This window comes from Carettochelys insculpta, chromosome 11 (genome assembly GCF_033958435.1).
Source record: "Carettochelys insculpta isolate YL-2023 chromosome 11, ASM3395843v1, whole genome shotgun sequence".
NCBI lineage: Eukaryota > Metazoa > Chordata > Testudines > Carettochelyidae > Carettochelys > Carettochelys insculpta.
Window position 1 is genome coordinate 46,104,911 of NC_134147.1, and position 12,812 is coordinate 46,117,722.

Below are 12,812 nucleotides of genomic sequence, written 5' to 3' on the forward strand. Positions count from 1 at the left end.
ATTGCATATTTCATAATTTCTACAGCCCTTCTCCTCCAACGTTCCAGTCCTGCAAAGACTTACACATGTGCCTGTGTAACCCATTGGTCAGTGTGCACCACCCATGCCTGACCCATAGAGACACGCAGTATAGAAGCAATGCATTGACTGCTAAGTGCTCTCCTGCCGATTCTTATACTCCATCCACACGAGAAGAGTAAGTGGAGTTGATGGGAGAGCATCAGCTGTTGACTTACCACAGTGAAAACACTGCTGTAGGTAGGCCTACAGCTACGTTATATTCATATAGCTGAAGTTGCATAACTTAGGGTGCTGTAGACAGGCCTGAGTCCCATTCTTTGGAAGCAATCAGAAATATGGGATAGCACTAGTCAGGTTTCATGGCTCCCACAGCACAGAAACCCAGCTGCACCATCAGACAGGGAATGGGGAAAATGTGGATTCCCAGAGCCACAACACTCAACTGTGATCTAAAAAGGGCTCCAGATATTTTAAAATCTGAATGTTTTGCAATATTAAAGCACTGCCTCATATTATATTTAGTGGGTTTTATGGCTCTCTCTGAGCTCTGTGAAGGAGGACACATGGACTGCATCTACCCTAGGAACTAACTTCCAAGTTAGGCACAACATCAAAGTAGCCAGAAGAGAGTCTACATACATTTTCCCTTACTTCGAAGTTAACTAGGAAGTAGGAAGAGAGAAGAAGAAGAAGTAGGGAGCCCAACTTCAAAGTCCTTACTCCATTCTCAGGAATGGAACAGTGCCCTACTTCGAAGTTAAACTTTGAAGAAGGGTGTGTGTAGACACTCAACTTGAAAGTTGATTTGTGTGCATTGTGGGATGCGATCCTGCATCTGTGTTTTGATCGTGTTGCTAGTAAAGTCTTGAATTTGAAAAGGAAAATGAAGCTTGTGGCATTCCTGCTGTGAAGGGCAACACGTGTTTTAAGAAAGAAAACTGAAATTAAACATGAAGTAAAATTGGTGTAATTAAAGTGGGTCCAGGAATGAAAGTCAGGAAGACAGCAATACAAACACACACGTGTAAAGTGTGAGGAAATAGAATATATAAAAATTCTGTGAACATGCTGTGTTAAACACTTATCAGTGAGTGTGCGCTATTCTTAAAAGAGGGGTTACAAAAACAATGGTGTGACGTTATTTATTCACAAGCATTGCGGCTCTTGAATTGCTGAATTTTTTAAGGGATTAAAAAACAAAATAGCTCTTCTAGCTATTTTGGTTCCCAACCTCTGGGCTAAGGTATGTGTCAGAGGCAGGCTCTGGTTGGGAGGCACTTACATATGCAGCTCCCTGCCTGCCCCACCCCGCATGGAGCGAAGCATGTGCCCCTCTTGAGTATTGTTGTGTGGGGGTACGGGGGGGAGACATCACATGCTGCCCCTGCCCCCAGCACAATCTCACAGGTCTCATTTGCCAGAAACCCATGATATTTGTATCTGCATGTGCAAAAATGATCTGTGGACATCCACACCCAGATATCCATGAATAAAATGGATATCTGCAAATTTGCAGGTTTCTAGATGAAAAAATTGTGTTTGCATCTATACGTGTATCTGCAAAAATAAGTCAGATATAAAGTGGGCTCTACTATTCAGGGCTGCTCTAGGGGAACTACAAGCAGTTGCTATGACCAGAGTGCTCCCTCCATTGCTGTTCCCTACACAGTATCTTGTACATGTTTTACACACACACACACAAACACATACACACACAGGCTACGTCTACACGTGCACGCTACATCGAAATAGCTAATTTCGAAGTAGCAACATCGAAATAGGCTATTTCGATGAATAACGTCTACACGTCCTCCAGGGCCGGCAACGTCGATGTTCAACTTCGACGTTGCTCAGCCCAACATCGAAATAGGCACAGCGAGGGAACGTCTACACGCCAAAGTAGCACACATCGAAATAAGGGAGCCAGGCACAGCTGCAGACAGGGTCACGGGGCGGACTCAACAGCAAGTCGCTCCCTTAAAGGGCCCCTCCCAGACACACTTTCATTAAACAGTGCAAGATACACAGAGCCAACAACTAGTTGCAGACCCTGTATATGCAGCACGGACCCCCAGCTGCAGCAGCAGCAGCCAGAAGCCCTGGGCTAAGGGCTGCTGCCCACGGTGACCACAGAGCCCCGCAAGGGCTGGAGAGAGAGTATCTCTCAACCCCCCAGCTGATGGCCGCCATGGAGGACCCTGCTATTTCGATGTTGCGGGATGCGGATCGTCTACACGTCCCTACTTCGATGTTGAACGTCGAAGTAGGGCGCTATTCCCATCCCCTCATGGGGTTAGCGACTTCGACGTCTCGCCGCCTAACGTCGATTTCAACTTCGAAATAGCGCCCAACACGTGTAGACGTGACGGGTGCTATTTCGAAGTTACTGCCGCTACTTCGAAGTAGCGTGCACGTGTAGACGCAGCTACACACACCTTCTGCTCCTCTTCTCTCTGATATGCTCACCTTGAAAATTTTTTTTTCTCATTTGTCCACCTCGATTACTATTTTTGGTTCTCTGTGCCTTAAATATTGAGTATGTTCTGTTATGGCTACGGTCTGAAGAAGCGGGTCTGTCCCACGAAAGCTCACCTAATAAATTATTTTGTTAGTCTTTGAAGTGTTACTTGACTGCTTTTTTGTTTTGATAGTATATAGACTAGCAGGGCTTTCTCTCTGTTATAGATTTATAATGTGTATGCAGCGTATTACACCCAGTAACTGTAGTGTTTCTATATACAAGTCTCATTCATTCAGGAATGACTCCAATTTGGCTTTTTTTTGGGAGGAGGAGTTGGAGTGGGGGAAGCACACCCAAGTCAGGAGACAAGATAATCTGCTATTGTCCATGTAACTGTGGGGCAGTTGCTAGACTGGGGTAAACTGTCACAGTTCCATCGACTTCAATGGTAACATGAAATCATGTGGAACTGTCAGTCCTTAACTGTGCAATATTATGCTTGCATAGTTCCACTGAAGTCAAGGAACATGACAATTTACATCAGCTGAGGCTCTGCCCCTTTCTCTTTTTCATGGCCTTTGAGCAGAATCAAAGTAAAGGAAGAGCTATGCCATATTTACTTTGGACTGAGAAGTCATGTCTGCTCATTTAACATAAAGAAGATGAAACATGTTTATCCATGTGTCCATCTTCCTTTCAATTGTTCTTGCATTCACATGTTTTCCTTCACCTTCACAAAAAGAAAAAAAAATAAATAAAATTAAAAGTTCAACCTACAATTCAGGACAAAGCCTTTACTTTTCCAAAGGTCTGACATGCCTTTGAAACCCATTAGTGAAACAGGAGGCAGCATCACAAGTTTGCTGTTCTGGGAAAACCACACTGCATCGGGCATTGGCCTCTTCCGGCAGACAGGATAATGGGCCGAATGGAATTTGGTCTGACCCAGTGTGGCCCTTCTCATGTTCTTACCTCTGGTTGTTTCACATTGTTAATTAGATACCATTCTGCTTGTACTCTTCAAGTTGCTTCAACACACTTGCCTCAATTTATCTTCCCATCAGAAAAAGAAAACCTCTCTTCTGATATAAAGTGACAAAAAAGCCCACGCAGCTGAACCCCACTTCAAATTGAGTTAACCTGCCAACTACCCTATAAAGGAATGTAGATCTCAAGTGCTGAACCAACAAGTGAACTAACTGAACACTGATGGTCTTCAACATAGGAATGAATAAATTCAAAGAAATGGAAATGTAGTCTCCTGAAGAACTTGTTACTATGGCAATGTATGATAAGAAACTACTGAAGAAAACCGGACTGAAGTTATTGATTAATCTGCTGGCAAATTATGTCTGAGTTAAAGTTTTCTACAAACAGACATGCTTCTACAACAGTTTGTTAACATTCTGAGAACCTGAGCAACATGTTTCAGCAGTGAAGTAAGTTCTGTGATAAATGTGCTCTCCAATCTGTGCACCAGTCAAGTTGCTATAAAATCAGAATAATTCATGCAAAACTTTTCATTATGTTTCTAAACATACTTATTTACATTTTAAATCACACATTAAACAATATGAAATATCTTTCATTTAGACAGGTGTGAATGAGAAAACAGATGCATCCATTAAGTAAGAAACAATTCAATGAATAAAATGCATGAAAAAGACTCGGTGAACTCTTGGTTTTAGTACTTTAGTCACTGTTTAACTTACGTGAAAAAATACAGCCAGGGCTGCTATTATCCGGTTTTCTAAAATTGCTGCTCCAAAACTGTCAAAGTCATCTGGATTGTAGAAGTAAATCTGCATCTGTAAAAATTAAAATACAATAAATAAATTTGTATATTCATGCAACTTTTAACTGTGGTGACACATTTTGATCAATTGTTACAATTCCGAGATAGACAATCTTACACAGCAGAATTCCTCTAACTAGCATTTTGATTAATGTTACGGCTGCTTTACTGGGACAGTAACCAGGGAACAGATTCAATGCAATGAATTTTAATAACAAACCAATGGGTAAACGGTACAGCAGGCCTGTTTAGATGGCAATCCCAACTTTTCTTCACATTTCTCTATTCATCACAGGTTTTTCTATAGTTTGATTACAGCTTTTACCCAAGTTTATCTTGAAATTCTTTTTTTTTTTGAGATGCATTTTTAATGTAGGACATTACTTTTCCTTACATCAAAAGCAATTTATAAGATAAGAAAAGAGGATCGGTATTAATACATTTTTATGAGCCTCTGATAAACATGCCTGTCAGTTGGTACCATACTTCTCCCTGTCCTCAGTTAAGCATCAACCAATTTTTCCCTCGAGAGCTCCAGTCTATAGAAGAATTCTGACTGAATAAGACCTGCACACCTACTCCTGCACTGACTATCATCATCTCATCAGTACAGTGTGTTCCAGTGACAAGAGTACTGAATGAGCAATCAAGAGACTTTGATTCTATTCCTGAATCCTGATTCCTGGCCAGTTGGGGGAGGATCTTGGGTAAGACTCTTTGCCTACTCCTTGGCCCGTCTTTGCTCTTTAGACTATCAGCACATCAAAGCAGACACCATTTTTACTAGGCATCTGTACAGTTCCCGGTTTTGTCAGTTTCTAATCCCAAGAGTCTATGGCATCACAGGGAATGTATATGCTGCCTTGGACGATGGGTGTTAATGGTTAATCGGTAAACCTCACCGTAAATGGATGTGGTTTACGAGTTATGCTTAACCAGTGGGGGATGGAGCAGTGCCCATGCCCACCGTGGGCTGGGGGCTTGTCCAGCCCTGTGAGGCCTGCTGCTGGCAAGGGGGTGGGTGCTCAGTGGACCCAGGCTGGGTGCGCTGTGGGAAGGGGCGCTCCAGTCCAGTTGGAACAGCCCTGGTCCACAGCAAGGGGGGCATTCTCCCTGTTTAAATTGGTTAACCAGTTAAATTTAACATTAAGAGGATTTTACACTCCGAGTTCTGACAATGTTTCTTTCTTCCCTTCTCTGCTCTCTGATGGGTGACAGATGGCCTGTGCTCTTCTGAGATCATGCAGTAGGACAAACTCTACCATCACTTCTGTACAGTACCAGCGCTTGGCGCCCTGCCTTCTGCAGCTTTGCGTGTGGCAGGGTACCACGCTGCCTCAACCGACAGGTTTCTAACACCACCAAGTCAAAGACAACATTTAACCTCCTCAAAGTGAAAAATAAATCTTAATGATCTTCCTGGGATGGTTACTTGGCATGTGGAGAGATTCCCAGGGTTCTGGCAGCACGCACTGCTTGCAAAGGTGTAAAACTTGGGGAGCACGTGAACACCTAATGATACACTGTCACAGGGAGAAAAAAAACCAGGCCCAGATGAGGATTAATCTCTAAGAGTGGACACAAGGAAAGAAAAGGACCATTCAAATAGTTCACAATCATTCCAAAAGTCCACCAGAAAATACCTGCCTCTGGTAGTGACGGAAGATGATTCTCCCCCCCCGACCTCATATACCAATGTATTTACAGAGCTCAGAGATTCTGGCAGCGTCTTATGCATGTAGTGCCTGCAGGTTTGGCCCATTTTTGACTCGAACAAACAGACTGGGAAACATCCATTCATTGATGCTGAAATTAAAAGCAATTCATTTTAGGCTGAACTGCTTAAGGTTCATTTGAACTTATACAGAGAGGAGCTCGCTCGACGATCATAAATTACTTTTTACTTCCCCTTAGAACAGATTACAATTGGGTATTCCTCACACAAAATATTTTAATATATGGTCCTCATCAGAATTTATGAAGGCAAGAATCATTCAGTGAGTTCAGTTATATGCCAAAATCATTATACAGTAAGACCATCTTTGCTCATAATATTTTAAGGAAATTAACTTTTATAATAGACTTTTGGATAATCGTGCAAATGGCTTTGGTAAAATGGTCGAGCTGAGATTCTCCATTTCAGCTCTGCAATTGCAGAGTCTAATCAACAGGATATACTGCCCTGATTACCACATGTGTTGAAATGTTTTCATGGAGCTCCCCTGATGTCTCTCCTCAGAGGGTGGTGCTCTTAACTGCATCACTCAAATCAAGGGGAATTGTATTGTATGAAAAAGTATTTTCATTTTTTACACACTAGCATGCCTACATGATCACATGGCTGGGAGGAATTGAGGTGTGGACTGTTACAGGAAATAACATAACATAATTCCAGTTAAGAATTCAGGTGAAACTTTTTCTGCATTGGTATAACAACACTGGTGGGTCACGTGATCACATAGACTTCCTCCCCTAATACTATGCATTTTTTTCTACAATTTGAGACACATATGTAGCTTCTTTTCATTTTTATACTCATTACACATTTCACCATCAGAATAGTCTCACATATTATTATCAAACATGTTTTTATAACGAATGTGAAGAGTGCTCTTGAATGGATGTGAGATGTGGCATACCAAAAAATCTTCAAATCACAAGCTAAAGACATTGATAAACAGATGCCTGAGATATATCTTTCAAATCAGGTGGGAAGACTTGGTCACAAACAAGGAGCTTTGGAACAGAGCAGGACAAAAACCACAAATTAAGAGAAGAAAGTGGGGATGGCTAGGCCGCACTCTAAGAAAACCATCAAGGAAGACCTTGGACAACATGGAGAAAATATACTAAGACTGAAGGACAACAACTGGGGTACTCCTGGGGTCAGCTAGAAGTTTTTTCCTGAGACAGAGTGAAATGAAGGAGAGGTGTAGACTTGTCACCCTTACCTCAGTCCCCAGAAAAATCAATGAGGGGATCCTAAAGGAATCCATTTTGAAGCACTTGGAAGCAGAACATGTGATCAAGAGTAGTCAATATGGATTTACCAAGGGCAAGTCATGCCTGACCACTCTGATTAGCTTCTGTGATGAAGTAACTAGCTCTGTGGACATGGGGAACTCCTGAGGTCCCTTCCAGCTATAGGATTCTATGATTCTACGACCTATGCTCCACCTGGAATACAAGGGCTTAAGTCAAGCAAGTCAAGTAACTCATACATGAGGTGCCTGGGAACCAACCAATGCTTCATTGTGCTTGACCCTGTACAAACCCATTAGCTGATTCCCTCTGCTCCAAAGAGCTTACCACCAAAGAAATAGATACAGACCATGGGACGGGATAGAACCCCTCAGTAGGATGAACAGAGAGATACCAGGAAATGGCATGTTAATGCCATTTTGGGGAGTGGGAGGAAGGAGGGGGCAGCTACGAGGGGATCAACTAAATAGAGAGAAAAGGGAAAGGACAGAGGATATTGTAGGGAGCTGGGCTGAAGAAGACAAGGCTGGAGAAAAGAGGGTAAGAGGGACAAGTGTGGAGTGAAGCTGAACTAGCGAGACAGGATCAGGGAGGGTTAAAGCAAACAGACAATCAGCACCAGGCAGAGAAGCCCAGCAAAAAAGGCAGGATATTTTCTGACTGTCTGAAGGTCCCTACTTTGCCTGCCCCTGCAAGCTGGCGTCTGGCATATCTTCACTGCTAGACATTTTAATCCAATATTTTCTCCCAGCAGCACAAGCTTCCAGAGGTAGAATTCCCAGAAAAGACAATTAGCTCTAAAGGTAACTTCATTGCATACCCAATGTGACCTAAATATGCCAATACACTTCCACCATGGTTATATGCATAATACATACAACGTACTGCGTACTTCAGGTATAAATGACTTTCATGGACTCCAGGCACACACTAACCCGGACTACAAGATACTTCAAACATGGCTTTTAGAAAAACTGCATCCTCTTTTAAGGGAATATTTGAGAACTAGAACATGCACAAGAGGGCAGAGATTAAGTTGTTGTGTACCTTAACTCTGGCACTCCCTGATTTTTGAGTAGTAGAACAGGTAATCCTGCTGAAGCTTTTTCTATGCAAGTTTTGAGAAGAAAAATATGGGGGTAAAAACCATAAAAAGCAGCAACTTATGGTCCCAGAGTTTGAACCTCTTCACACGTGGAAGAATCTGACAATGCTGACAAGCTTTGCAGCTTGGAACAAGCTAGATATCTTAAGAGTGCCGTGTTCCATGTCACCTTCCTGAGCCTTTCCAGCCAAATGCCTTGCCCAATGCCAGTTCCAACAGGCCACAATAGCAGTGCTGCTTCTCACCCCAAATACTAGGCAAATTCTGACACCAAACTTTTATAACTCCTCAACTGCTTACAAGGTCAGCAGGGGCCTGATCAGACCTTCAGAGTATTTCACTCCATGGCTCACACATGTAACACAAGTTTCCTTAGCTGCATGTTTTAAATGTCTTGCAAACATTTCTCATGCAAACTGCACCAGGCATGCCCAGCATGAAATTTACAGTGCCTAACTGGGGTATGCCTACACTTCCCGGGAGATCGACAAGCTCAGGATCAATCTCCCGCGTTCGAATTCACACGTCTGGTAGGCACATGTGAAATCAACCTATCAGGAGTCATCAGTCAACCCCTGTACTCCTCTCGTGAGGCGTAAGGGAGGTTGACAGAAGAAACATTTGCCGTAGCTAGAATTGCTTATCTGCTGTCACTGTAAGGTATAATGTAGATCAAGCCTAAGACAAAACAAAGCACAACTTCACTGGAAAACCCAGAGAGAAGCCTACCCTAGGAGGGTTATCTTCTTGCCCAAATTCTACCCAAAACTTCTTCAGATGTCAAGTTTAATAAAGGAACACTGGTTGCAGGAGTTTTCTTATAATGGGAAAAGTTTATATTTTTCATTCCCTTTATGCTCTAAATTAGCTGTTTTTCTTAGACTTGAGGAAGATTCACTTTCTGGGAGAGATTATGCCTCATGCCATCTAGTCTACACTACCACTGTCTGCTGACCAGTGACATGTAACTTCAACTACATAAAAATGTTGCTGAAATCAATGGGCTTAGGTCTGCTTACTGTGATGTCTTCACCATGGTAAATCAACAGCTGACACTGTCCCATTGACTCTGTTTACTTTTCTCATTCTGGTGGAGTATCAGAATTGATGGGAGAATGTTCGACAGTTGACTTATCACATTTATACTGTACTAAATTGACTGCCACTGGATTGATCATACCTGTCAATCCAACTTGCAGTGAAGACATATCCACATTTAGAAACGAAAGGAAGCAGGGAGTTAGAGCAGGGGTCAGCAGCCTTTCCGAGGTGGAGTGACAACATTTGAGCTTTTGACTTCTATTTAAGGTGTGAGTGCCGGTGATACTTTTTAAAGTCACTAAGTGCCCTACTTACAACAGTTACCTTAATAAATAAATTAAGATGCAGAGCTTTGCCATTTAGGGGGCGGTTGGTAGCATTAGCTGGTCTTTTGTTAATCAACAGGTGGCCTGGCTTTGAGCAAGCTCCCAGATGCATGAGGGCAGAAGGGTGGGCTGAGCTCCTGCCTCATGTGCCAATGAAAATCAGCTCATGTGCTGCTCTTGGCATCCATGCCAGAGGTTGCTGACCCCTGAGTTAGAGTGAAACCTCCTATGTAATATTAATTCCAGGGGTTGTTGTCTGTACTGCAACCAAATGTGGCATGTTTTGTAGGCAGCTCCTAGCCTGTTTCCTTGGCCCAAGAAACAGCTTCCCATACCTGGGATTTGCTCAGGCTTTTCTTCAGTCCACCATTTATCAGGGGCATCAACAGTCTTCAGCCAAACTCCTCAGTGCAACATAAATCCAACCGGTAAACAATTTGACTCAGGGATTAGGTGCCAGACTCTTCCTCCTTCTAGCACCTCCTCCTCAATCCCTTTACTCCACGGCCTACCACAAAAGCTAACTTGCCTCCTGCATCTTTCTCTCCTCAGGTGAGCTCTTTCAGACAGGAGTCAGGGGCACATTAGCCAATCACCCAACCATTTGCAAACTACCAAGCTCCAGCTTGATCTTAACAGGTTTCTCCTCAGAAGAGGGCTGCTGCTGGCCCAAGCTTTTCAAAGGACATGTCATCCTGTTTCATATTTATACTCATTATTAGTTCTTAATGCACATGAAATACAGCAAGGTCGTGACATTCGTGAGTTTAACATTTGAGAATTCAATTATTCCGGGACACCAGACTCCCCTGTGTGGGACTGGCAGAGGATGATATCTCACCCGCCCCCTCCATCATGGGTCTGCCAAAGCCCCCTGCTGGCCATCACTCCAGGTGGGGGTTGTGCTCCAGCAGCTGTGGCAGCTCCCGTGGTGCCAACATGCCCCACACCACTGCAGTGGCCACCGGCCCTGGTCTGGCCTATACAGAGCAAGGAACCTACCCCTGTCTTAAGCCAGGGGCACGGCCTGGTCACCAACTGACTCCCCATGGCAGGCTCCTCCTCCCTCTGCTGCTGCCCAGAGCTGCCTGGGAGCCCACCAAGTTCCACCCCCTCAGCTGGGGTAAAATAGAATAAAATAATATTTGCAAAATGATATTTGCAAAATTCAACATTCACAAGGGTTCTCTAAACCAAACCCTTGCAAACGTTGCGACCCTATTGTATAATGTCTACTATTTATCAGTTTTGATCTTATTAAATAAAATCATCTGCTGATTCTAAAATCTCTCAGGGAGGATGTCTACACTTCTGGGAAGACTGACATGCTGGTCCTGAATCTCCCAGGGTTCAATTTAGCAAGCCTACTAGTGGGGACGCACTAAATCAAAGTGTCGTGATGCTGCTGTCAACCCTGGTACTCCTGGCAGTCATGAGAAGCGAGATGTCAATGGGAGAGTTTCTCCCAACAACCTCCCACTGTGTGGATTGTGGCAAAAACAGATTTCAGATATGTCGACTCCCCAGCTACACAATTCTTGTAGCTGAATTTGTAAATCTGAAACCGATTTTACCTCCTAGTGAAGACCAGGCCTCAATTTACAGCTCAAAACAAGGCCTGCTGCTCTCAGGAGACTTTTGCCGTTGGACTTCCAATATGGCATAACAAACAAGTGACTTGTTTTTAATTTCTGTTTGGAGGGTTTCTTTGTGGTCTGCTTTCAAGACAGGACAGCTACAGATAGACTGCCACAGATTAGGGCTGTGGTATCAGCAAGTTACCTCACGCAGTGCGTATGAAAATAAAAATGAGCATTAAATGGCACACAAAAGGTCCACGAGAATTTAAAAAACCTAGGCAAGGAGACTTCTCCACAGCCAGATGCCAAGTATATTTACAAAATAATTGAGAGCTTTAAACAAGGCTGCCAAAGTTAATGCCCCCTTGCAATCTCCCAGGACAAATTACTTAGATTAAAAATCAACAACAGCTCATTGCACTGTCACAGAGGTGGAATAAAAAAAATGTTCAGTGATACCAAGGAACGCCACTATGTGGATGGAGATGATCGCAATTAGCTTTCTGCTCATTCCCTTCCCTGGATATACAGGACGAACATGCAATTTAAAGTGAAAAAAAAAATTAAAGAGGCTTTGTAGGCCAGCCAATTTTCTGGTGACTCAGCCAGTTAGGTACAAAGGCAACAGCTATGTGGCTTTATTACATACTGTGTTAGAGACTCAGATATTTTTAGAAGAATGGAACTCAAAAGGATAGCGCATGGACAGCGCTGGTACACAGAGCATTGAAATAAAAATTCTGAAATATTTGCTTGATCCAGTGGAGTTAATCACTGAATATATGAATCCTTAATTATTACCCTTTGCTGCCTGCACTAGAAGGGGGAATTATTCTCAACCACTTCTACAGCTGCATTTAAAATGGCTTGCACAAAAATAAATTGTATGCTAAGACTTTGAAATCATACATGATTTTGTTGTTGTTATTGAAAGCTGGCATGCAGATAATTTATTCTGTTTTAAATATGTGCACAGATTTTTAGGCAACTGTCTGATCTCATCCGTTTGATTAAACATATAAATTATCTAGGACCACGTTCTAACCTTGACTGTTGCAGTGTAAAGCCTGAATAATTCTACAGGTTGAACCCCTCTAATCCAGTACCCCGAGGATCTTACTGGTGCTGAATGAGAGGATTTGCTGAACCACGGGAAGTCAATATTGTACAGCACATTACCAACACTTCGGCTGTGACCACACTTGGCCAAAACTTCAAAATGGCCATGCTAATGGCCAAATCGAAAAACACTAATGAGGCGCTAAATTGAGTATTCAGCACCTCACTAGCATTTGCATGCTGCCGGCCACGCCACTTCCAAAGTGCCCCTTCAAACACACGCAGCTCAGCATGGCTACACGGGGGTCCTTTTCAAAAGGACCCCACAAATTTCAAAATCCTCTTATTCCTCTCAGCTGTGTGGCTGGCAGCATGCAAATGCTAATGAGGCGCTGAATATCCAATTCAGCGCCTCATTAGTATTCTTCGATTTGGCCATTAG

General features: G+C 43.1%; 1 protein-coding gene across 7 annotated transcripts in view; it reads right to left on the reverse strand.

The window, feature by feature from the left end:
- Positions 1 to 12,812, reverse strand: part of PTPRG (protein tyrosine phosphatase receptor type G) — a 610,456-nt gene that overhangs the window by 218,947 nt on the left and 378,697 nt on the right. For all 7 annotated transcript variants that reach the window (XM_075006204.1, XM_075006203.1, XM_075006202.1 and 4 more), the window contains one exon: positions 4,195 to 4,290. In XM_075006204.1, the coding sequence (XP_074862305.1) occupies positions 4,195 to 4,290 (96 nt within the window). The remainder of the gene's footprint in view (positions 1 to 4,194; positions 4,291 to 12,812) is intronic.